Source organism: Gallus gallus, chromosome 1, assembly GCF_016699485.2.
Source record: "Gallus gallus isolate bGalGal1 chromosome 1, bGalGal1.mat.broiler.GRCg7b, whole genome shotgun sequence".
Taxonomy (NCBI): Eukaryota; Metazoa; Chordata; class Aves; order Galliformes; family Phasianidae; genus Gallus; species Gallus gallus.
This window is the reverse complement of record NC_052532.1, coordinates 36,425,978-36,452,797: the sequence shown is the minus strand read 5'-3', so window position 1 is coordinate 36,452,797 and position 26,820 is coordinate 36,425,978. Positions and strand designations below refer to the sequence as shown.

The following is a 26,820-nucleotide window of genomic DNA, read 5'->3' as shown; positions in this document are numbered from 1 at the left end:
CCCCTCTTCTAGTTTAAGACCATTCCCCATTGTCCTATCACTGCCAGACCATATAAAAAGTTGGTCTCCCTCCTGTTCATGAGTTCCTTTCAAGTACTGGAAGGCCTCAGTGAGGTCCCCCCAAAGTTCCTGTGGTACGTTCAGCCCAGAGCAAGGAGGGCTGAAAAACATAGCTCCGAAATAACACTTCCCTGACTTGCAATCTTCACTTTCCTAAGGTAATCGCACGAACTTTCTGACCCTTCATGGCATTACAAAGTTTCCAGTCTGTTCTGACTTCACCTCCTTGCCAACTATTACAGTGAAATGGTGTTTTTCTCTAGGAGAGCATACTGCCTCTTTGTCTTTTTGATAAGGAGTACACTCCAGCTCTGCTGCAGGTGTTCCTACCTGTGCTTCCACCTCGTGCATGTTATTGCCTTATCACCCTATCACCCCAGCGAGAATGTTGCTGTCCCTCAGACACAAAGAGCTCCCTCTCAGTGTCTCAGGGCTGGTGCTGTTAGCGGGACACGTCCTTGGAATGCAGCCAGCTGTGGTCACAGCTGAAGGGCCAGAGATGGTGCTGGGCTCTCTGCTCACAGCCCATGAGGACAGCAAGGACCTGGGAGAGCTGTGAGGTGAGGGGAAGGAGGCCACTTGGGGGCAGGGAGTTTATGCCTTCTGAGTAGGTGCTCCACCTCTGTCAGCAAAGAGAAGGCTCTGAGGGACATGGTTAGTGGGCATGGTGGTGCTGGGTTGATGGTTGGACTAGATGACCTTTTCCAAGCTTAATGATTCTGTGACTCTATGATTCATTTAATCAAATCAAATAATTATCTTCTCACTTGAGGAATTAAGATGCTGATTGCTGGCTATTCCACTTGGTTGGTATGCCATGGTTTAGATATCCCCTTATCCATTACTCTTGTGTACTCCCTGGAGCAATGGTTTTGGCTCCTCTTCTGTTTGCTGTCCGATGACTGTGTTCAGGGAAGGAAGTGCTGAGGCACTTGTTACCACTGCAGACTTCAGATCAATTTCAGATCCCAGAATTCATTCCTCAACTACATGAAACCTTCTGGATTTCATATTCATAGCTAACAAGAAAAAGAGGCCTGGGAGGATTTCAAAATAGACTATGTTTCTTCCTACAGAAGACTGGGAGAGCTTCTTCCTCAAGGAAAAAGTTTGTTAATTGGAAATGCTGATGATAACTGCACTGAAATCTATAGATAGAGAGACTGAGTTCTCATTATGCATGGAACAAAATTAGTAACTGTGGACACCTGTCAAAACAATGATTACATATCAAGAATGACTCCAGATGAAAAAGGAGATGTTTGAAACTTCCATCAAGTATTAGTTTTGCAGTCCTGAGACTTTCAAAGCCAGTTGAAGACCCCTGATATGTGCACACACAATACTTAGTGGAAGTCTTTAGTCCCACAGATGGACAGTTTTTTCCCCTTGCTAATGAAGGCATTTCTTTTTTGCTTGACAAGTGGAAAATGCTGCCACCTGTGAAAAGATTAAATGGGGATTCTGAGTGGACTCTTTGTCTGTAACTGAGTTTTTTAGAATTCCTGGCTGTGGGCCAGCTCTCAAGAGGAATATTCCTAATGTTTGTTTTTAACTATGGCTGAGATTGGATCCTTAGATAATTTTATCTATGCCACAACAAATTGTTTTATGGAAGGAATATACTCATGTTTCCTACGTCTCTAGACTCACTGGAGCAGCAGTCTGTGATTCTCGTTATGTTAACAAGATGTTCTTAATGTTGATACTGGCTTTCCTTTCCAGCATGTTTGTGTTAGGTATGGAGAGATGGAACTCCTCCTTCTTTACTTATTTATTAGCATGGGTAAATCTGCATTCTTCTCTAAAAATTCAAGTCTCTTAGAGCTGGGATTCTGTTCTAGAAAAGACAGATATATGTTGAATCAATTTCCTGAGCTTAGTTTCAATAATGCACAATAACATCCCATTACTTTTAACAATAACATTGTTGGAGAGTGATAAATTCATCCCTTGCAGAATTATTGTTGGCACACTACTGAAAGAGAACACGGGTTGATTATTGTGGTTGGTGGAGATGCTGTTCCAGTACTTTGCTGGTGGAAGGGTGCAGCACTTCTGGAGACTGAGGGCTGTGATCTCCTGCAGCACCTGAGCTTTTGTGCAATTACTATGCCCCACAGATCTGCAAAAGATTTCCTAACAACGTTGTTGCAGCTGTGATCCTAGTTCAGATCTTTCATTGTTAGCCTTCCTGTATTCATGCTCTTACTCCTTTATCTCTGCTTTTGTGACTTCCAGTGCTTTCCTGGAGGATGCATGTTAATTTTGCTAAAAAACAATTTAAGATTTTCCTTAACTGGTTGACTGATGAGGTTTTCAACAAGTCTTTAACTTTCATACAGTGACCTACACTGATGAGAGAAAAATGCCTGATAATGAGATTATTGTTGTGGCAGTGTCTCATTCAACAGCCAGAGGAAATAACTGGTGCCCAATGTTGAAATTCCTTTTACAGAGGATACAGATAGGAGACAGTTTGACTTGGTGCAGCCTCAGCTCTCTTGCTGGCTTCTATATGCAGGTCAGTGGGCCAGAATGTGAGCTTGGAGCAGAAGCAGCAAGGACTGCACAAAGAGTGGGTCTTAATTTGAGACCAAGAACAACTATGAGGTTACCAAAGGCTGTTCTCCGGGCTTCTCCTCCATTAAAAGCTAAAGCATGGCCTTTATCCCTGGCCTTCTGCTTTTCTTGTAGGTGCTGCAAATGGAAATGTCTACACTATGCACTTCACTCATAAGAGAGAAGCAGGAATATATTTATTGATATAATATAATGTAGTGATTTAACAGCAACTTAGCAAGATGTGAGATGGCTGGATACACTTGCCTATTTACTGCATAGAGGGAAGTGTTAAACACACACATAGAGGATCCCTCCTCTTGAGTCACAAAGTTCAGAGTGGACCTCCTTGCTTTCTAAACTCCTTGAGCTGCAGAGGTAAGGAGCCCAGGTGTGTCTGAATCCACTCCTAATCCCAGATTTGGTCAATGGTTTGTGCCGAAGGGACCATATGTGCACAATCAATCTATGCGCACAGCAATCTTAGCAGAGCTAACAAAGCTTAAACAGTCACTTACTGAGGATCTTTATTGGCATGGTGCCTTGACGTCAAGATGTAAGGGATCTCTGTGCAGGCATGACCACGAGAGGTGTCCCTGCTCGAGGGTAGATCCTTCAGGATCTCCTCCTCTTCTGCTGTGCAGGAGAGCTCAAGGGACTCTCAGGCTGCTCGTTGTTCATGGTGTAAAACAACTGACTTAATCATAGGTTGTTTTTAGGACCGTTCTCAGTGGGGCTTTGGCTGTTGAACCAGGTATCAGATCTTTCAGTTTGAGAGAGATTTGTGGTCATTAATCTGTCTTAATGAGAATGTTACCAGTACTGCTGCTCAACGTCTTTCTCTGCAAGCCTCATGTGGAAGGCCAGGCCAAAGAAGACAGTTGGGACAAAGAAGGGGAGGAGGGAGCACCCTGTCACAACAGATGATCCCCTCTTCCTTATGGCTTTTACTCATGTGTTTGACCAGTTCTTCTTTGGCCAAATTTGTATCTTCCCTGAGGACTTTCTGAGTTCCTAAGTAACAGTTGGCATTGGATCCAGTGTGCCATAGGGAACAGGTGGCATGATTTACCTGCTACATAAATAACTTGTCACCTGAGACTGTGGTAAGCTCTCCTTCAGCTGTTACTGGTGGTGACACTTCTGAGGCACAAGTGTTTGAAGGAAGAAGTCATCCGTGCTCATGCGTGCTCACAGATTACCAGAAAACTGAAGTTGACCACAGGCCCTACTGCTTGCTGTTTGACAAATAAGGCCATAAAGTCCATCTTCTGCATTCCAGAACATACAACTTTGATAACCCTTTTTCCATTCTCCATCAAAGGTTTCATCAAACCATCCCATTCTTTCTCCGTGGTTTCTGTCTCTCACAGGAGAGAGTGTGATCATGATGCAGTGTTTTCTTCCTCAAATAGCACACCTTCCTTCTTCCCCCACACGACCCCCAGCTCTGATACTGTCTGGAGCACGTAAGTGCATGTGAAAACAGGCTGCACTGCCTGTTTTTTCTTATGGTTTCAGTCTCCTCAGCCATCATGAGGATGGAAACCACTGTTTCCATCTTTTATATTAATCCTGAGCTCTTCATCCATCACAAAACTCTGCTGTTCTTAACATCCCATCAAATTCTGCTCCTGTTTGCCTCCTGTATATTAAAGCCCCCTTTCCTCCCTGAGTTGTGCACTCCCCTGTGCTCTGCCATGTGTCTGATTTTTTCCCCCTATGGGTAATGAATGCTCTCTCATCACCACTCACTGCTGGTTCTGCCCCATCTTAACATGAGTGTCCCCAAACTCACCCATCAGAAGTACTTATTTTTCACTGCCCTTTCTGTCTGGATGACCCCATATGCTCTGACTTTCTTATTCTTTCTGAGAACCTGTGCACTCCCCGCCTAAATCTACTTGCAACTGAGATAGTTTTAATTTTCTGTCTTTGCAGTTTGTTACTTCCCATGTGGACTGAATTCCTGTCTGAATGGTTGCTTGCTTTCCCAGTGTTTGTACTGCATTGGTACATTATCTCTTTCAGGTTCTTCCCAGAAAGGACCCACACTACAATCTCTGAAAAAACAAGCACATAGCCCTGTTCTGTGCTGCAGTCCCTCCTAACAAGAATGCAACTGCCACCACCTAAAGGATGACTTGAGCCTTCAGCTGCTCTCTGCCTTTAGTCCAGCAGAGCTGCCACCCCTGGTGCAGCTGAGCCGTGTGGCTCTTGCTGAGTCCCACATTTTGTGCCCCACCGTCCACTTACCCTGAGCATGTGCACCCTGTGCTTCCTGTATGTGATGCTGCTACCGCCCCTTTGCTGTGTATCGGATGAGCTTTGCCAGATGAATTACCAGCTCTGCCTGCCACATACGGCACTGGAGAGAAAATCAAGATGTATATATAGGAGAATTTGCTGTCCTGCATACATCAGCAGCCAGTGCAGCATCCCCTCACGTTCCGTGTGGCCCACGGAGGTCAGAATTCTGCCAGGCAACCCATGTACCTTCACTGTGTGACTTGGTGCATGCTGTGTCACACTGTCTGAGCTGAGATGGCAGCCGTGAGTGGTTGTCACTGAGATACAGACAGTGGGGAGTAGAACCTGTTTTTTTATAGAAGACCCAGTCCATGCTGAAATGAAACACTGTTTTTCAATATTTTTTGCTCCCCAGGGTACATAGTGAGAGCACACAACCTGTAGTCATACTTGGCCAAGAATTTTGCACATCTGGAGATGTTTGTATAAATATTAGAATAACTTGGGAAGGATTAACTGAAGATGCACACAGTGTTGTGAGGTGTTAAGCCCTGATTAAATGCTCTTTACTGTGTAGTCACATTTTATTACAACTGACATATGTTTGGAACACCAGTAGAAAAGAAAGCACATCATCTATTTACAATCACTACACATTTACATTATATTATTTACAGATAATGAATTTAGTAATATATTTGAGCAGAAAATATAGCAAATATCAATACGAAACTGTACAGGGCTTAATCTCACGTCCTATAGTGGAGTTGCATTTCACTGTAATAATAAATACAGTTCTATATTTACACATTTTACTTTAAAATCTATTAAATGAATTTTAACAATTTTCAAGTTTAAAATATTTGATCAAAATATTTCAAACATGCTTATAAAAATAAGACACGGAGCCTTTAGGACTTCCTGCAAGCTAAAAAAGTTTTGATAAAAGAAGCTTTCTTTAACTAGTCTTTAGAATTATAACATTACTTTGATTCTCAAATCACTTTACAAACTTCTTAAATATAGCGAGCTGAAAGGAATTTCACTGACATAAAGCAGTGCAGCACAGACAGACCCCAGTTAAATTAAAGCTAAGTAAACATGATAATAGGTATTGTGCAATGGTTGACTGATCCTCTGTTTAATTCGAAGTGGTTTCAGGCATCATTCCCCAGCTGTATGCTGCACTGCTTCAAAACCCACAAGAGATAAAGGATTCAGATAAGTACTCAGCTGACTTTATCATACATAATTTCAGCGTTGGTTCATTTTTTTTTATTTTTCCTGAAGGATGAACATGTCAGCCAAAGTCAACTGATGCCATCTGTAACTGCAAAACTGCAAATATGCCAGTGTGAGCGGACAAGAAAGCCAAGGCATATCCATTGTTGGCAACAGAGTCTTCACTGTGAAAATCCATCCTGTGAGTCTCAGAAAGTTGCATATACAGTAACAGATGAACAACAGCGACCATCTGTAACTGATTACCTTAATTACTGGGCTAGCCTAACTGTGGTAATGTTCAAAAATTAGTCTCATTCACCTAGAAGTTGAGTGGCCATTAACTGTGAAGTGATTACTGGGCTATTAAAGGTTACTCCTCAGGGAGCTATTTTTAACAAAACTGTGCACTTCTGTGTCATAAATGATCAGCTCACTTGAGCAAAACATGCCAGCTCTAAGAAGAGAGGATTGGAAGGTCCTCTGATGGCTTGGCCAAGGTCAAAGACTGCTTGTCTTTTGGGCAAAGGAAGGGAACTCTGTACATTTAGAAAAGGTCTGAAGTCTTCTCACCTAATTGCATGATGTGTAGATGTACACATCATGATTCAGCAAAGTATTAACAGATTACAATCAAGAGAGGTACTCTATGTTAATCTAATCTAACCAACTCCTAAACTAATGCCACCAGGCATCCCTGAATTCCAATAGCTGCTCCAAAACCTTTTTTGGCAATGTATCCAATCTGAACTTACTCGGTGACAGAGTTTTCATTCCAAGCCATGGCAAATTGTTCTACTTGGCAGTGACTGTTACTGTCAGCAATTCACACCTTTATTTTTATGCTGTATATACATACCTAGCATCAACCTCCATAGGATCTTACCAGATTCTTCTCCTCCTGACTCTCAAACTTCTGTTTCCCAGAAGTAGTTACTTACAAACCGTGGTCAAGCTGCTTATTTGATAAGCTTTTTTTTTTTTTTTAATATATTTGTGACATTCAAATGTTTTAATTTCTCAATGTTCTTTACAGCATGTGAATACAAAAACTGTCTGAAATATTCCCGCTTGCACCAGTGCTAAGAACACAGATCATAAAACCTTCACTCCTTCCTGTATTCCCGTATCTATCATTAGTTAAAAAGACACAGTGACCTCCACATCTTCAACTAATGACCTTGAGAGGCTTTCTAGAAATGCCTGGAGCAGGAATATCATTTTCGTTCCTGGACAAATGATCTTACATCAGTGTTTTTGTGTGAGTGCCTTTCATGTCGTTTATTTGTACTCAACACACCAGTCTGCTTGTATTCACGACCTTCTACGTAGTATTTCCCACCTTCAAATTCTATGAGTGTCTCATCCGTCAGTTTGATCAACAGTAATTCTATTGGCACGCTGGTAATTCATGACCAGATTGTGCAGAACCTTAGGAAAAAAATATTCATGTAGCAATGGCTTGCCGTTTATGATTCCATTTCAAGTGCTTAGCAGGATTTTGATTAACTGCTTTTATACTATATAATAATTCTGTAGATTTTGCCACAGTTAAAATACTTTGTCATGTCAGATGACTTCTGAAAAACCAAACCCATTAAACTATTAAATGAACTTTATCTGTTGAACATGGAGCTTCACTGAAGTATACTCTGCAAAAACCCTTAGGTTTTCCAACAGGACTACTCTTCCACTTAGTTACCTTGCTGAATGAGGGCCATGTGCAGATGTTTATAAGAACAGACTTGGCACTGAATATCTATTAAGACCAAATTATATTAAACAGGAAAAAATAACAAAAAAACCCAACCCATGAAACAAACTGTGCCAGGTGATGTGTTGAAGAAAAAGCTTACCAATTCAGCACAGTATTTTTGCTCTTGACCAACTGCCTTTTCTGAGTAGTGCTACTTTAAAAGGGAGCCATCAAAACAGCTGCAGAAACTGCAGCAGCTTTCAGTTTTTCTCTTCATTCCAGCAGCTCTGAAACTGGCTGAGAAGGCTAAACTACTGGATTTTCAGCCTGCTGCAAGTTTTGTCATCATCTGTTTTATGATGCATGTAACAGTAATTCAGAGGCAATCTCTAGCTTGAAAACACACACCCATACTTACTTTTGGGTTAAAAAATTTTGTAAACATACATATTTTCTGCACTGCCACTGAAACTAGCGACATGGAACAAATGCTACGGATGAAATATTGCAGCTTTCTGTCATTTGATAAGACGATGGCATGAGTGAATTGCTGGTAGGCATGTCATATGATATGCTAGCACTTGTGAAGGTTACCAGTGCTTGTGTTGAGTCACAAGATTGTTTTTCTATGTCTTCTGAATTCACAGAGATCAGACTAGCATGTTTTGATCTCCTCCATAACAAAGTTTGCTTTCGCAAACTTCCCAAGTCCTCCTTGAAGTGTGGATTGAACAATATATAAAGGAGTGGGTTTAGACACGCAGGCAGTGGTACAATCACCAGCAGTATGGACTTTATCACTTCTGGGCTGATAAAGGTAAGATTTAGTAAGGAGGAAAAAGATAAGAAGGCCACAGGGCAATAAAGAATGCAATTAGTAAAAAGCAGCAAGGCTATATGTTTGACCATAGAGCAATCCCAAATATTGTCTAGTTCTCCCTTTTCTAAACTGCAGTAGAGCTTTGTATAAGCAATAGTCATTACCAGGAAACAAAGTGAGTTCAGCAAGACTAGTGCTACCATATAGCCCATAGCAGTGGGTTCTCCAAATGGTAATGGCAAACAAAGTGGAGAAACCCCATACTCACTCCCAGTGAGGAGAGGTATCACTGCAATAACTAGTGCCAAAATAAAGCAAAAGAAAATGGCAATTTTTACACTAGCAATAGAGGATTTTGTTTCAAACTTTGTCGCATGCTTTATAGAGAATGCACGCTCAAGCGCAGCTAAGGTAAGGAGGAAAATGGAAGCTTCTGAAGCAAAAATGGAGAGAAGACCAGTCATTTGGCAACCAATTCCACTTTCCCACTGTGCTCCATACTGAGCAAAGCTACCAAAAGTTGATGCATCCACGCTAGCCAGTACTCCACTGGAAAGACCCATCAAGGCATTTACAATACCTATTAGACCAATCAAAAGCTTTATGGAGGACATATACAATGGAGATCTGAAAACTGTAGCTGTCACCAGTGCATTGCAAACGAAGGTCAAACCAACGATGGTCCATACTCCAATTCTGATAAGCCAGCTACCAAACAGATGATCACATGGTTTGAAGGGACCTGAGAAGAAAAAAAAAAAAAAAAAAGAGAGAGAGAGAAAGGGAAAATCATGTAAAGTAAAATCTAATTTTTCACTTTGTTCTTAGCATAGCCCAGAAGAGAATTTCACTCCAAAAGGAGATCTGGATGTTTTATCTTTCTTCTGAGTAATAAGAATATATATATATGGCGCACTGCTCATATGCGTGTTGCATGAGTCTGTCCCTCAACCTGAATATTCTAGGTTTTTCTTTTTTTTTATGTTTGTTTTTAATCTACTAGTACAAGTGCAGTGACATTGCCATGAAAAATTCTTCAAGAAAGAAAAGGACGGCAGTACCTTCCTTTTGTACCAACTATGGGCTCGTATATATGCAGAACACCATGTGGGGAAACGGGAAGCTTACCAGAAAAATCCTGAAGACTTGCCTCTTGCATTAGTAAATGGATACATATTTTACTGTTGTTAAACTAGTAGCTGGAGGCCAAACTTTCCTCTGAAACTACTGACTAGATTTCTTACTTACGGAACGGAATGTCCAGTTTGTAGTTTCAATGAATGCTGTGACGTGAAGCTGAAAAAGATCTCTCTCGCTAAACCAGAACAAGTTGCTAATGAGTGCTGGTGAAGTTTGATGTAATGGATATGGACAGATATGCTTTGGCTGCCTAACAGCACGTCATTACACAGTTCAAGACCCCTTTGCAGTGTCTTTTCAGAGGAGTGCTTTGCTCTTCCTTTTCTCATCCTCACTGATTCTACGAGGTGACTCAAATGGCTTTGACCTTTGAAAGCTAAAGGCCAGACCTACTTTTTGACATCCAATGCAAGAGGAAGAAAAATTTAATACATGAAGCACTGGAAAGAATAGGGGATCTCTTTTCAAACAACTAAATTCTGAATAAATTCAGGATGAATTTTTTAATCCTTTTTGTCAAGAATCTGGAATGGATCCTTAAAGGCAAGTTGCTGAGACAGAAAAATGTGGGTGCTATCTGTAAGTCTGTCATTATCTCCAGCATTTTCACTGAAGTAATGGGTACTAAATATTCCATCCTCAAAAGACAAATGCACTGTAATCTACTAGTTTGGATTGAGGTGCAGTGAGATCTGAGAGGATTCAATTTAGATTCTGATGGTAAATCTGACCTTTTAGAGGAGATCAGGGTTCTTGAAGAATTTTCATGATGGAAGATTTGACACGTTTTATTTTGGCTGCAGACAGACTTCCTGGGACCACTCCACTTGAGAAATATCCCCAGAGCGGAATCCCTAAATCTTTGACTTACAATTCAGATATACTTTTCTGCATAAGTTGCCTATCAAGGTATACTGCAGGTAAGGAAAGAACACTGCAGAAAGTGAGAACTATTATTTGGTAGACTGTTTGACATGGCAGGTCCAGAATGACACATTCTAGAGATGTAAAGATAAATCAAAGAATAGCTTAGGTTGGAAGGGGCATTAAAGATCACCTAGTTTGAATCCCTTTTGCCACCCATTAGACCAGGTTGTCCAGTGTGTGACTGAAGATGAACGCATGAGAAACATTATTTATCTTGGTACTAGTCAGCTATGCTTCCTCAAAGCAAGTCACCCACCTTCTCCATGAAGACACAACCCCTGTTGCTGAGTTGTACTCCATACAACTACAACTGTTTCCATCGAGTAGGCAAAAGCATCCATTGTTATGTCAGTTTACAGGTGTTTGTAAGATATCATTTGAACGATGAGCATGGAAGCTAAATTTTCTCTTTGTTCTGGTGACAACTTATCATGAAGACAATTGAGTTTTGTGAACTCAACAACAAAGGAGGCTGTAGAGAAATATGGGAATCTTGGCTTGGAGTGAGTCTTGAAGTACTAGCTGATTTTTGTTCATGCTTCACAATGAAATGACTATGGAGGATGTCTGTTGAACAGGATGCTAAAACTAGAATTTATATTCCAAATACTTCCTTATCTTCAGGTAAAATTTAAGTGTAATGCATGGCTTGTAGCTTTGCAATTTAATCACTTTTTATTGTTTAAACTTTAAAACCTTTCCTTCATACTGCAAATCCAGGTATGTATTACTATCTGAAGAAAATGACAGTGTTGGGTGTTCCCTGTGACGGACTGTGTGTATTTCAATATTGTAGTGTTTCATATGTCCTATACACTGAACTGTGTGTTGTTCAAAAACTTCAAGTGTAGAATAACTCAATGAAGAATTACTTCAGCTTTGCAAAGGAAAGAGCAAGCAAAGATTCTGTTCTACTATTATCTGTTCCTTGGCAGAAGAGAACCTTTGCTTTCTCGTCCCCTTGATAAGGGGACCAGTTCCTCTGAAAAGGGAAAAGAGAGAGGATCTGCCAGAGAACTGTGTGCAATTTCTGGTACATTCACAGATGAATTCAGTATCTGCTGAGTTTTCTGGACTTCAGTGCAGAATTTCGTATTCCTGTACAATATGTTATTGCAAATATATTGTTCCCGTCCTAGTTTCAGATTCAGAGTTCGTTATTGCATCTAAAATATCCAGTAATACTGCTCTTAGATTCCCATCTATTGGCAGGTCTATACCTGGAGAAGGTGAACATTGCACCGAATGATGAGCTTTCAAATCTTCTTCAAAGTCGAGAAGAAAATCTTCAAAGTCACGCTCATCTGTGGGGGAGAAAATACTCAGATTTGATACTGCATTTTTCAGGAAAATTTCTTTTTGTACAACCTGCAAAAAAGTCCTGGGTATTTTCGGCCTATTCTCATCTCTCTCCCTGCCAAACTGTAAGCAGGAGCAGATGTACACTTTCTTGGTTCTAAGTCACTGTACTCAGAATTATTTAAAAAGTTGGCATCATCACTTCTCTGAAAACAATCACTTTCAGAAAGGTGCTTTCTCCATTACCTTATTTGCAGTGTGAGAACTGCGTAAGAAGGAGTTAAAAATATGAATTCCACTGTTGTGCCCCTCTATTAAGATTTAACAGAGGGTAAATAAACCCAGGCTCTTGTGTTTCTTTGTGTGTCATTGATCTACCATGTATTCTTGGCTCTGTTCTTGCTGGAACTAGCCCTGAACTCTGAGATCTACTAGTCTTCAGGAGTGGAGATGGCAGTGAAAGCAGGAGGTTGGCATAACATGTTTGTATGCACTTATATGACAGGTCAAATAACAGAACTTTTGCTGAAGGGGGAGAAAAATAAAGTAAATTTCTGCTCTGGAGAACAGATTCTCTCTTTGTACCCAGGAAGTGCCAGGAAAAAAACCCAGCAGTTACACCTAAGTAACCACACAAGTTCTGAAGCATGGGTGCAGCAGAATAGAGAAGGCAGTGCTGCTACTTCTAAGGCTGGCAAGAAACTAAGTCCTTGCTGCTCAATTATTTTATAGAGTTACATACCAGCACCACTTCCTTGTCTCTCAGATAAAGGGAAGACTTCACTTCCCACATTAATACGTGGACAGCAAGATGAGTGAGTGAGATTTTTGAAGGGCAAACCTGACAAAATGAGTTCCCTAAGCATAGGAACGCTTGAATAATATATTGTCAGGCAAGATAGAGAGAGGCTGCCTCTGTGACTGTGAAAGAGTATTGGATAAGATTAACATCACAGGCTGCTCACATGAAAAATCACAACCTTCAGGGAGATTTAAAAACGAAAGGTGACAATTACCTTGAATTTGTAACAACCCAATATCCTTCCTGGGAAAATCATCAGTGCTGCTATTCTCATCTTTGTTCCATTGGCTGGAGATTTTGTAGTGGCTCTCGCAAGCTCCAAAGGCACAGCACTGATAAGCATATGGCATTTCCATGACCCTGTAGAAGAACATTGAAATATACCATGATACCGGCAGAGACCACCGGCTACTTCATTGTACTGCTCTCTAATGTTAGTGCAAATGAACTTGGTTAAATAGCCAGAATTGAAAGTAAAAATATTTATGGGTAAAAATCAATCATGATGATGCAAACTGAAGATTCACAGATAGAATCCCCCACCAGAAATGCAGATGGTTTCTAGGGTACTCGTAGTAAAGGCCCAGTGAAATTTTCTTACACATTTTCATGGGAGAAATGGAAGTAGAAGACATGATTTGCTCTTGAGTGAATGTTACTCTGAGAGTTCCACTTCTATTTTGTCTTCTAATAGTTTTGCAGTGTAACTCAGCGGTTTCTCCATGTTACTTTCTTAATGGTTTCTTTAAAAAAACCAAAAGATCACAACTGTGCCCAACCTACCTAACAGGAAAAACAAAATTCTCTTTTCCCAAATGGAATTTCTCCAGTTTTGGGAAATAAGATCTATTTTTGGATTCAAATTTCATCTATCTCTTTCCACATCAAACACTTTTCACAGTAAAATGGCAACAAGGAGACTGCCTTTTGTATATAGACCAAGAAAGTAGTGTTCTAAACTGAAAGGTGAATGAATCACAAAGGCAGCATATGTGAAAATATATGTCACTGAAGAAAAGGTTTTTAGTTTATTAATTGTCACAGGAATGAGCACAGACATTGAAGGACACTGGATGGTCATTCTTAACTCCTTTAGTAAAATTGGAATTCCTAACACAAAACTGGGTACTGGTGAGCAATTTTCAAAGATGCTGAGGTTTTCTATTGCCAGAAAATTACTGATTTCCAGTATGTTTTCAACTCCATATCTTTGTGGATGTGCAAATTCTGGGGTAGTACAGAAGAACTACATATGTACAACATCTAAAGTCTACTTCTTCTATTCCTGAGATACACTTTATGCACTGGAAGTAGAGATATTTAATTTGCAGATCCCCAGTAATAACATAGTGAAACCTAACAATTCACCTTAATTTCAAAAGACCAATAAACCTGCAGAGGTAAAGATGTGACTAAATGTTATTCTGACTTAAATTAAAAAGAATAAAATAAAATTGTATCCTACTATCAGGTTGCTTTCAACAAATTAGTCATGTAAATCAATATAATGAATGTTCCGAGCAACATTTAATGCCCTGAAAAGCCTACAAGAGAATCAGTTTGTGAATTGCGCCCAATGCCAACAGGACTTAAGCTTGCATGCTAGCAAGTTTGAAGAGGAACAAACCGAACCCTAAGCTCTAAAGTGAATTTCAAATTAGTGCATTTGAGGGCACTCAGACTCTATACACTCATATTTCTGTTGGGAATCAGCAACAATAATCTGTACTCTTGTAACCAATAAAAAATTACATAAGCTATTTTTTCAGTACTCCAGTAAAAGTTCAAGAGAACTAAGTTCTATTGTGCAACTTCATGCTATCAGAGTTACTTGAATATTCAATTTCTAACTCATTTCTCTACATGTGATCTTTTAAAATATGAAGATTATCCTGGTTAAATATTTCTGTAAACTTTTCCCAGAAGCTCTTCTTAAATAAAGTATTACTACACATTACTAGACTGACCATCAATTAGTCACTTGGGCTGACAAAAACAGAAACAAATAAAAACCAACACAGAACACTTTATAAAAGGAAACACTGAAATTTCTACAATGTGATCACTGCAACTTGTGGTGTTACACCTTTTGAAGTCATTAATATAGCTGTGGAAATAGCTGGTGGGTGTTTTAGGCTCAAGAAATGAAAACAAATGTGTTTTAGAATGGAATAATTCAGTTGGAAGAAGCTTTCACCTAGTCCAACTGCCTGAGCACTTCAGGGCTGACCGGAATTTAAAGAGCATTACTGAGGCTAGTGTCCAAATGTCTCTTTAGCACTGACAGGCATCTACCACCTCACTAAGAAGTCTCTCCCAGTGTCTGACCACCCTCATGGCACAGAAATGCTTCCTGCTGCCCAGCCCAACCCTCCCCTGGCAGCTGTGTGCCATTCCCATTCTGCCATTGGTTCCCAGGAGCAGAGCCCGGCACCTCTCTCTGCTTCCCCTCCTCAGGAGCTGCAGAGAGCAGTGAGGTCGCCTCTCGGCCTCCTCTCCTCCAGGCTGGGCAGCCCAGTGCCCTCAGCCTCTCCTCACAGGAGATGCCTTCCATCCCTATTACCTGCTTTGTTACTCTCTTCTGGATGTTTCCAAGGACTTTAATGTCCTTGTATTGTGGAGCCCATAGCTTCACACAATACTCAAGAAGAGGCTGTACTAACGCTAAATATAGTGGGAGAATCCCCTCTTCTGACCAGTTGGCTGTGCTGTGTTTAATGCATGGCTAACAAGAATAGATTTCCAGATCGTGTTGGGCTTTTACCCTCTGGCCTGTCACAAAGTGGAAATGTGGGCCTCTCACATGACGTTGTTCCACAACTTCCACAAAGTGGTCAGAAAAAATGCTGCTTTTAAATTGTTTTTAGTTAAAGACTAAGATTCCAATTTCTTATCCTCTCTTTAGGACTTTCAAGTACCTTTTGTTAAACCCAAACAGTGGATTACTAGGTCATACACACAGGTCCAAAACCTGCAAATACTTCTGAATTTCTGTGCAAGGCATATTTGAACAGACTGACTGCAAGCCAGAACACAATGCATAAAATATACTTTGCAATGCAAAGCAATTAGTGCCAGCTTTTGGTGACAGAGGAGTTCCTTTCATTTAACAGCTACTTTTAACATGAAAAAAAAAAAAGGCAACTCTCAGCCATACAGTGCCAGAAGCAGTCCTTTTTATACCTGGTGCTTTTTTGATGTCAGTGATTAGATTTGGACTTTGTCAAATTACAGTCCTGTAGAAACACTGTCTGAATTTATTTTTATGTACTGCTTATCTTACTGATGGTATCTGTACACCTGACATTTCTTTCCTGCTGCAAGGAATATCTTTTTTCCTGATTTTAGATCAAACAGCAGGGAACACAAGGTTGTTTTCCATCTCACAAAGGTGCAGAGTTGGTTGATGGTGAATGGGAATGCACAGTTATGACGGATGGAGCTAGTCACTGAGTTCTTTACAGCACTGAATCAAAGCATCAGATAAAGAGGGAAGGAGTGGTTGGCAGCCTGACCTTACTTCCTCATAGCTTGCTTTGGCAAGCTGGGCTCGGCTCTGAGCATTCTTGTGCCATTGCTGAAGGTGGGGCAGAGGATGCTCAGCTCTTTGATGTGTTTGTGTATTGAACAGCAATGACCCATTTAGATGAGCAGGAAGCTTTTATACAGGAATTTGTCTTTAATGTTGTAACCAATGTCTAGTTCCAACAATTACAAAGGGTGAAATTTCATTTTGTTTCAGATCTCTATTCAAGTTGGTGCTTCATGCACCGTCTGCAGTGATCCTGCATGAAGTCCTGGCCTCATTTTAATTTATGGTACAAGTTCTACAGGCTCCAGGATAGGATTTTACCCCATTCTCTCCTGAATGGATATAATTGGCTCTTACAGATGTTAATCAGCTCTAGATATATCAGTCATACTTTTTATATCTTTTTAAAGAAGCAAGCCATTGCCTGACGCATCCTTTTTAATTACTCATTCCAACTAAATACGTTGTAGTTGCATTTTAGCAATATATATAATTTATCTGGTGAAAAAAAAGCCACATAAAGTATAATATTGATAAAATAATTCAAAAATCTTAGCTGTACACAATTAAGTTAAACAGTAAATTGTTCTAGGACAACTGCAGGTATATACATGGTATATGTATTACTTACTATATGTTTCCTATTTTGGAGTGATCAATTTTCTTGTATTTAGATTCTTTTTAAGAGGCTTTGGGCATTTTAGAATTATCACCTGCCTCAACATGTTGGCAAGGTCAGTGAGGGAAGAAAAACAGGCAGAAGCTCAGGCTCAGACATTCACAACTTTTTATGATACTTGCTTCTTGACCTCTGAGACTCATCTGAAGACTTACATAAGGCCTCTAGTACTTTGAACACTTATGTTACAAATCATAGAATCATAGAATCGTTAAGGTTGGAAAAGACCCACAGGATCATCCAGTCCAACCATTTGCCCTTCACCAATGGTTCTCGTTAACCCATGTCCCTCAACACAACATCCAAACGCTCTTTGAACACCACCAGGCTCGGTTACTCCACCACCTCTCTGGGCAGCCCATTCCAGTGCCTGACCACCCTTTCAGAGAAGTAGTATTTCCTAACGTCCAGACTGAATCTTCCCTGGTGCAGCTTGAAGCCATTCCCTCTAGTCCTAAAAAAATAAAGTAGTTTCACACACTGTGATTGAGTCACTACCCAATATCCTCTGTGACAAACTACAAATACTGGGTTTATTAAGTCTTTTAAAGCACCATTTCATGGCCCTTGAATCATTCTTGCAGCTCTTCTCTCTGTTTATATTAACATAGCATCACAGAAGTACTCCAGTGTGGTTCTATCCAGCGCTTTATTCAAACATTTAATCATCTCCCTACTTCTACTCACGACACCTTTATTTGTAACTACAAAAACTCCAGTCCTTTCCATCAGTAGCACATCTCCTTGAGTTGTCTGCATATAATGACTTATGGAACTCTTCCAGTGCAAAATGCAAATCTAGTGAGGATATAAGTATGGAGTCTTCCTTGCAGACTTTCAAATCTGTATGGACACAGGCCTGGGCAACTGGCTCCAGGTGGCTCTGCTTAAGCAAGAGGTTGGGCTTGATGGCCTCCAGAGGTCCCTTCCCATCTCTACCACTCCGTAGTTCTGTAATTATGTTCATACTGTTTAACTGTTTTTAATTTTATGGTATCAAAAATTTTACATTAAAGTGAGGAAAAAAATATTTTTCAGTTTGCATTCTCCAATTAAAACATGAAAATCAAGGGAAAGTTAAGGGACATTCCCCATTATCCTGAAATCATAGGCAAAATCATTTACTATGACTTCTCTGTGGTCACGCAGCAACTGGCAGAACTGCAAATAATGTCTAGATAACATTTCCTTCTTATAACACAGAGCATCCAGCAGAACATTATTAGCATCAAAATGTTTTAGTAATAATGGCAAAGTTTTGGGTGACTGTTGGACTCAATGATCTCTTGAGGTCCCTTCTAACTCCTGCAATTCTGTGATTCTATGGCTCTGTGTTATTTGAATCTTAAACAAAATACTACAGGAAAAAAAAACAAAAACAAAAACAAAAGACATTCACTTTTACTTGAAACAAAAATGGCCAAATATCTTGAAACTTCAGTAGTATATTTTTGATATTTACTGAGTTCTCTCTAAACATAAGGGAAATTCTTTAAGCACAGACCAGTAAAAAGACATATCACTAAGGTGCTAGCAATATTGTTTTAACAGCTTTTGAAATATATCACCAGGAAGCAGATGTGGCTCATATTAACCAAGTACTGGGGTTAATATTTCAAAACACTTCACAGTTTCTTCAGTTAAAAGTGAGCATAATAAAATAAGTCTATCATTTTTATCATATTTGCTTTGGTTTTAATAGCACAGATCAAAGACTGACAATATGAAACAACATGCGTTACACACTGACACACCTTCCACTGCACATGAACACAAATGTAGCTTATTAGTTGTAATGATATACTCACTTGAGTTCAGGAAAATTGTCAGATGATATCAAACTTTGTAGTGCATGATTTCCTGTTAATTTTAAATGAGTTAAACCATGTAGCCCCGTCACAGGAAAAGAGGACAAAAGGTTGGATGACACATCCCTGCATAACAGCAAATAAAAATCATCTTACAGGTTCTCTTTTATTTTAATTCAGTAACAGAAGTGTCATGCTGGGGAAACAGACTATAGTTTCCCAAACTGACCAAAAATTACTGTGTTATACACAAGTCAGTCAACAGAGCAAAACTGCAACAGCACTCAGGAGCATACACCTATATTTTCAGCAGAAAGCAGTGATCAAGGGAAAGTGGTAAAGTAATCAAAGGCAGAAGTTCAGATGCATTCTGTTTTCTATTACTCCCTCTCCCTTCCATTTATTCAGTAAGCTGTTTCAGTCCTCTTCATGATAATCTACACTGCAGTACTTAAGGTGGTCAATGCTCAAGAAGTAGAAAGGAGAGTCTGATGCCACTGGAATATTTTTACGGGTGGTCTATAAAGTTCTTGTCCCTTGGAAAACTAAATGTAAAGGGCTAGTCATAAAATAAGAGACTTGTTGATGTTACTGGTCTTCTACCTTTTCACATTTAATGTGCATGTACTTGTGCATGCATATGTTCTGCTGCTCACAACATCATAGTTAAATACCAAAGGTGAAATGCTGGTCCAACTGAATTGGTGAAGTCTACCGTGAGTTCATTCAGATGAGGGCTACAGAGTGTCATTTCAGGTAACACTTGGTACAATGGTTTGTGTGTGCGTGTGTGTGTGTGTGTGTTCAAAGGGTTTTTCTGTGCTACTGAACAAGGATTTATTGCTGGCAGCATGATGTTCCTGTACTCTTTCTTCTGCAAGAAAGCACTAAAGGAGGATCCCCCCAAAAGGATGCCATAGGCAATATTCTCCTCATGGGCATTTTTCAGTCCAACATTCAGAAGGGTGGCTTAGTCCATCAAAAGAAATTAATGCCTCTTTTCAAATTTTTGTTTCCTGTAACTCCCAAATCAAACTACAGGATTATCTGTGATCAGATACCTGTCAGCGTTCATTTGTGAACAACTGCAGAGCAAAGTAACTCCAGAGGAATTTTCTTTCATGTTGTCCCCAGGGATTTACCTTATAGAAGTATTGCAATTATAGTAGGAAGAAGGAAAAAGTAAAGACAGAAGTGCTTGTAAGTAAGACCTGAAAAACTGGACTGAACATTTTTGGTGTTTTGTCCATTAACTACTCCGACTGAAGTTACTAAAGAAGAAAAAAACTATTCCATGCAATGAGAAACAATGTTTGTAATTTAATTTTGAATCAATTTCCTTAGTTTTGATACATGACTAATAAGGTATCCGCCCCGCTGTTAAAAGACTCTAAACGACTAGCAGATTGAAAGAAGAACGGCAGATACACTGACATGTTTCATGGAGCCCTAATCACCATGATTACACTCTGGTATATGTAGCTTTCCCATAATACCTATGGTGAAGTACAAGAAAACAAACATGTAGATGTAGATTTTACAGACCAGAAGATTAGAATAAAGACAGCCTCTATTTCTGCTGAGTGGGGCAATTAACAAGTTACCAGTGCTTTGTATGCTCTTGCAAGAAAAATGTTAAAATTTAAATGTAAAAGATATGTAAATACTTACAGTTTGATCAGAGATGGTAAAGAGGAGAAGGCATTGGGGTGAATAATTTTAATTTTGTTCCAAGCTAAATCCCTACAAGAAAAGTGAGTGGAAAATTACATACCCACTGAGTGAATATGGAAGTTTTCATACACTTGATTAGGGTGCCTAAATATAAAAAAGGTGTTAATTACATGCAAATATTTTCAATAAACTTCTGCAAATCTCATGCTGCAAAATCTTATTGAAATTTTTAAAATTATGTTAGTCAGTTAATGGAGTTAGTTACTAAAGTGACAACATTCTCCAAGACTTCTTAATGCCCTTTACAGTCCAACTCTGTTCAGTTTTCAGTCTGCTTCAGTTTCCCAAGGCAGCAGAAAGAGGAGTGGGATTTGCAGACTACTGCTAAGAGGCCCTTATTATACGATTAGTAACAGCAAATCCATTGTCAATAAATTTAACTTAGTCACAAACTCCACTAGGTAGGAAAAATTTAAATGAATAAATGTAGCTACATAATATATTACGTATATACTGGCTTGATCCTGCAAATACGCATTAGTAACTGCTCTACAAAATTATTCTGCTGTGTCTGTATGAACACTAGAAACATACATAAGTTTGGAATTTACGATAGCTGCTCTGAAATTATGCCTCCTATTTTATTATGTTGGCCCACGACATCAGAAGCGGATGTTGGTGGTACGGCAGTAGAGGCTGAACCTTCCCGCCAATATTCCATTACATTTTGCTGCTGTGTGACAGATGGCAGCAGAGGGGCAGTCTGATAAAATGGCGTCTGACATGGAAGTGCATAAGAAACAAAGGGGCATCACCAAATTCCTCCATGCAGAAAAAATGGCACACATTGACACTTGCTGAATGTTTGTAGAGACCAAAGAGTGGATGTGAGCACAGTGAGGCAGTGGGTGGTGCATTTCAACAGTGGCAACAGTGATGTGAAAGACAAGCCACACTCCAGATAGCCATGCACAGCTGTCACACCATGAAATGAAGAGCATCTCAACCAGCTCATCAGTGCAAATCGGCTAATGGTGACCACGATGAAAAGCTGTGCTTTGTAGATGAGAATTTGTTCTATAAAATAATGTTACTGTGCTCTTTGTATCTGTTGTCGTTTTCACGAGAAGAATTACTTTTGGAACGACCTACATATTTCTTATTGTTCTTCTTTATAGAGAACACTTAGCTCTACAAAGATTTCGTGCTCCTTAGAGCTGATTCTGCCAACAGATACTAGCTCTAGGACAGCAACTTTCTTCACCTCTATCATAAACATTTAGAAGTAACAGCTTTTATATCTGTAAGTTTACATCTTTGAATTCATTGTTCAGATATTAAAGTTAACGTTTATTCTGCTTTCAAAATCACAACTTAATGGATGAAAGACCAAAGTGAGGAGAAGTAGAAATAAGGATGTCTTGTGGCAGACAGTGGACAGACAGTGAATAGACAGTGAATAGATAGCGAATATACCCCATGTGTTTGAGCGCCAAGGTGAACCACCATTAGTGCTGTACTCACAGAGAACGAAGAGAAGCCAGCTGCCGGAATGTGTCTGCTTTGATTTCATCAATTTCATTATGATGCAAGTCACTGAAACAGTAATAAAAAATCTCTCAGTTGGAAAGGTACCCAGAAGACAATAGGCAGTCTTGTAGACCATTTATGATCCACTTCAGTACGTTGTAAGGTACGTATTTGGGTATGTGAAATTGGTCAGCAGTAACTGAATTAATGATGCTCAAGCAAATTCTGTCTAGATGCCTCTTTTTAGGCATTTTAGGATAGTTTGAAGCTTACATTTTTTGTAGCTTTTTACATGCAGTAAAACAGGGTAAATCTTCCAGCAGATTATAAGACAGATCTCTGTAATATACAAGAAAAGAAAAGATTAGCATTCAATGTAATGCTAAAAGATTTGCTTTCCTGTCTCTCTTCATGCTCAATTAAAAATAACTTATTTTACAGGAGAATAGAAATGTGCAGACTGAGTTATTATCTCTCATCTGTCAGCTTTTAATTTCTAACTGAGGGGAGAAGGAAGGATATCTATATTAACTCCAGATACTGCTTTTGCAAATTCCTTGCACTGTCTGACAATTTCCTGCTGAAGTGCAGACTTCTAAGTGTTTTACAGTAACAGTATTGGCAGTCTGCTTATAGGGAGCATTGGCTTTGCATCACATACTTCATATTCATCACATTAAACTTCTGATAAATATTTAAACCATTTAAAATGCACTAATAAGTATATATTTACAAATATTACAATACAAAGTGTCTATGTACGTTTTGACTGTAATGAACTGTAATTAGTTTTCAGTTCTACACTTCTAATTAAGCAGTACTGCCTCTGATCCTTAGAACTGTTACATCTCATAACTGAGTGCTGTGGTTAAAGATATGGGAACTAACTTTGAAATCAATCACTACATGAGGGAAAAAAACTCTTAAAAAGACTTGAGCCAAAACTCAACAAATTACAGAATAACTGAAACATCTGGACTGATTTATAGTATAATCTAACTAATCAAAAACAAGCCCAGGCAATTTGCAGAAATTGGAGGGGGAAAAAAAAAAGAAGGAAAACAACCAAACACCCCTCTCCTACCCACTCTCAATAGTCTCATCATATATATATATATATACATATGTATATATATATACACATCTTGTCTGGGGAAAACTGAATCTGAATTTTGCTGGTGAAAAGAATATAGGATAAAATTTACATGCATAATTACAAAAAACATCCTTTTCCCATACTTATTTAATATTACCAAGAGTAATCTACTTCCATCCCTGCTTCCAATCCTTTAAAACATCTACCCATCTGCTTTCTTGGAAAAAATTATTTTCGTCATTACTATTCTGACAGGGGCATTTTGTAAATTCTGTGTTTGACTTGTGAAAATGGTGCAAGTAATGACAGTGTAGGATTCTACTGAGTCCATCAACTAAAACTTAATTTTTCTGGAAATGTTAATGACATCCACACTGGTATTCAAATCATGTGCTATAATTAGTCCTATTTCAATGTTGGCTAGAGAAGCAATAGAAAATACATTCCTAGTGATGTAATACATAGAGGAAAGCGTTGGCTGATTCTCAAAGAAGCAGACACAGTGATTACTTTCATTAGTGATTAAGCAAACCCCAAGGATATTTCCAAGCTAAAATAATATTGGATATTTAGTATAAGAACTATGCCCCAACAATGCCAAGTAATAGTCTATCAAAATTTCAGTCAACTACTTAAGTCTGTCTGGAGAAGAATCTAAAAGAGAAGCATGAAAAGAGCTCAAAGTTAAACTCCCTATGCAGATATATTTTCCATTCACTTCACTGAGTTATCTGCCTCAGAAAGAAAACAAAAGTGCTACAGGAGAGACAGAATAAATGAAAATAAAGTCAATGAAAGTAGCTCTGATTTTTTTAAACAAAATCATGAACCATTTTAGCATTTCCTAAAAGCATGAAAATTAATGATCTTTTTCAGCAATGCATGGGAAATACTAACTGGGATGTGGAATACAAACTGTTGGGAGGATGGTATTTCTTAGTAACACTCAGGACTTGCTCCCTGCTCTGATTTCTATGCAGTAATGTGATACACAAAAATAGCAGCAATGGGGTAATTTTGAAATCATAATCATTTCATTTGTTCATTAATCTTTCTTATTAATGTAAAGTTATTAATCATACTGAAACGTACAGCACTTGGAGATTAGGCAACTGGTCACAAGCTGATCTGGGGAGAGAGGTGATCTGTGCTCCTGTGAGTGTCCTATTGAGAGAATTTATATATAAAAAAAAAAATTTAAAGATTACAAAACAAATGCTTATTTTGGGGACATTCTTTTGAATAAACATCAAAAATAAAAACCAAAGAAAAATTCTCCTCTACCACTTACAAACTCTCCAGACTTGTAGTCCCAGTCAGATCAGGAAACTCTGTTATCTGTGAGGCACCATTTAAAGTCCTGGAATTTAAAACATCGTTTCAATACAATTGCAATGGGGAACTTGAGGGATACCTCTAACATTGCAACTAAAGACAATTTAAAGAAATTAAACACATACAGAGTTCTGAGTTCTGGTAAGTTTTGAAAAGCAGATTTTCCAACAAGCTGGATGGGGTTATCATAAAAATGTCTGCAAAAAGAGAGCAAAAAAGACATTTTACACACAATGTTATACACGGTGTTATACAATTAACACATACACAAAATATTATATGGAATATTTTAGAAGATTCAAAACACATTATATCATTATACTATATACAAATGAGTAACCTCTGTTTGTTCACAGACATTTTGTGCACCTGTGGGACTTTTCTTACCTGCTAGCCTAAGTCCATCAAGTATGTTTTTAATACTGAAGTATCCATTTTCCCTGGACTTAAAACCAGAAGCCTGCCATTTTCTCTTTCTCCCAGATAGATTAAAATTCAAAGATGAAGAACTTTATTATGACATATGACAAAGTTGATGGATGAGGAAATCAGAACTTCACATATTTGGAGGACGCTGTCCATCCACAGCAGTTGAGTACCACTGCACTTGTAAAGGAGTACTGCTTTTGCTCATAAAAAAAAAAGTGTGGCTATTTTTCACTTATTTTACAATTTCTTACGTTGAGGTTTGCCAGTTAAATGTATTCTCATGTAAAATAATGGGAATTGAGACTGGAATCCATCATGAGTAATTTTTCTATCTTCTATCTACCAGCAATACTAAGAGACCTATAGGTTCAACTATAGGTTCAAGAGTAGTTCAAATGAAAGGTCAACGATGAAGTAGTGGTACTCACTCCCTTTAAATAGGGAGTGAGTACCACAAATAAATGTGGCATGCAAATTGCCACACTTTTCATAAGGCTAGGAAGATATGTTTGTTCATTTGCATTATTATGTGCTACACAGTGCATTCACAAGAAGATCCATTAGACAAATAGCAACATGGTACTTAGATAAAGTGTCACTGAATAAACTGTTACCACTTACATTGTAATAAGTGATGGATTACCTACAAACGCACGCTCAGGTATTGACTTGATGTTGTTGCTATGAAATCCTCTACAAAACAAAACAAAAAAATGGTTTACACAGTAAAGAAAAGGAATGAGAAGGCACAATTTGTATTCACAGTACACTACGATTTCTTTGATTGTAATAAGGAAAATGTCTGCGTGTAAAGATATGTTCTTGCGTTCTGGGGTAAGACAACTGGTAAAAGCAAGAGCAAAAGAAAAAATGAAGAAATGTCTAGAATTCGGCACTCTTCTACATGAGAAGTGCCACGCGGGTGAAGTAAACTACAAAATAGAATTTTAAAAGTCAGGTGTTCACAGCAGGAAACAGTGTTTCATAGGTGTGTGTCATGTAGGTACCGATATATATGTAATGTAAATATAGACATTAAATAGTACATATTTACATGTATATATGTTCCCCCCCATATTTGTTAATTTGCAGCTATTTCATTTGCTGTGATAATAATGAATTACACAAATGTATAAGGTAAATGATTTTATACATTATATTGTTGAGTCTCCCACAACTACATTGTTGTTGAAATATTTTAGATGTAGACATGAACAAACTATCCAATGTGCCTGCTGGATAGGGGGCCAAAACTTGGTCTCATCATTAATTACTGGATTTTATTCATATGAATACTTCTCCATTGTGAAAAACAAAAGAAACAACTAAGGTTTCAAAAGAACAATGATGATTTGTGTGGGAAACTCCCATTAGTCCAGTCGGGTATGAAAAAGGCTTCCCAGATTAAATTTATATATTTAGAAAGCCTCAAATTGTTCACTGATGCAAGCACATTTGGTCATTACTTCAACAGGTTCCACATTACTGGTTTCACTTGTTTAGTCACCGTGCTACTGCTGATGAGACAGAACAAGGCTCTAAATCCCTTGTTCTTCTGCACGCCACAAGAACTGCATCCATGCAGACGCAGATTCCGAGCAATATGAGGATCATCTAGAAGCAGTGAACAGACTGGTTTTGTGGATGTATTCAATTGGATTCCTTGTACGGAGAAAGGCAAAGGAAATGGCACGACTGCTTCTCAAGGCAGTGTCTGGCTTCTCATCACCACTGACACGGTCAGAGTGTGGGAGCAGCCCCATCATCAGCCAAAAGGAAATTGCAGTGCATTTCTGTAAAACAGAGTCTACGGCACTTTTGAGGTGACTGGGAGAGAGAGTGATCATGGCTATAGCCTGCACCCTGTGCACTGCACCTCAGAGATATACCTCATCTGAACCAAAGGTAAGTAACTGCCTGTCAGTTCATATACTGAGAGAAAGAGCTTAAATCTATCTGC

At 38.9% G+C, this 26,820-nt stretch overlaps 1 protein-coding gene and 1 long non-coding RNA gene across 5 annotated transcripts in view; one reads left to right on the top strand and one right to left on the bottom strand.

The window, feature by feature from the left end:
* The first annotated feature begins 460 nt into the window (after positions 1 to 460).
* Positions 461 to 7,762, top strand: LOC124417663. Its single transcript, XR_006933769.1, has 3 exons — positions 461 to 620; positions 4,654 to 5,089; positions 6,163 to 7,762. It is a non-coding gene; the product is annotated as an uncharacterized LOC124417663 (long non-coding RNA).
* LGR5 (leucine rich repeat containing G protein-coupled receptor 5) overlaps positions 7,081 to 26,820 on the bottom strand; it is an 85,968-nt gene continuing 66,228 nt past the window's right edge. For all 4 annotated transcript variants that reach the window (XM_425441.7, XM_040669680.2, XM_046912467.1 and 1 more), the window contains 11 exons: positions 25,482 to 25,553; positions 24,557 to 24,628; positions 24,388 to 24,456; positions 24,189 to 24,260; positions 22,274 to 22,339; positions 21,995 to 22,066; positions 20,468 to 20,539; positions 18,797 to 18,922; positions 12,992 to 13,137; positions 11,897 to 11,980; positions 7,081 to 9,351 (listed from right to left, as the gene is read on the bottom strand). In XM_425441.7, coding sequence (XP_425441.3) covers positions 8,261 to 9,351; positions 11,897 to 11,980; positions 12,992 to 13,137; positions 18,797 to 18,922; positions 20,468 to 20,539; positions 21,995 to 22,066; positions 22,274 to 22,339; positions 24,189 to 24,260; positions 24,388 to 24,456; positions 24,557 to 24,628; positions 25,482 to 25,553 — 1,942 coding nt within the window. In that variant the 3' untranslated portion in view covers positions 7,081 to 8,260. The remainder of the gene's footprint in view (positions 9,352 to 11,896; positions 11,981 to 12,991; positions 13,138 to 18,796; positions 18,923 to 20,467; positions 20,540 to 21,994; positions 22,067 to 22,273; positions 22,340 to 24,188; positions 24,261 to 24,387; positions 24,457 to 24,556; positions 24,629 to 25,481; positions 25,554 to 26,820) is intronic.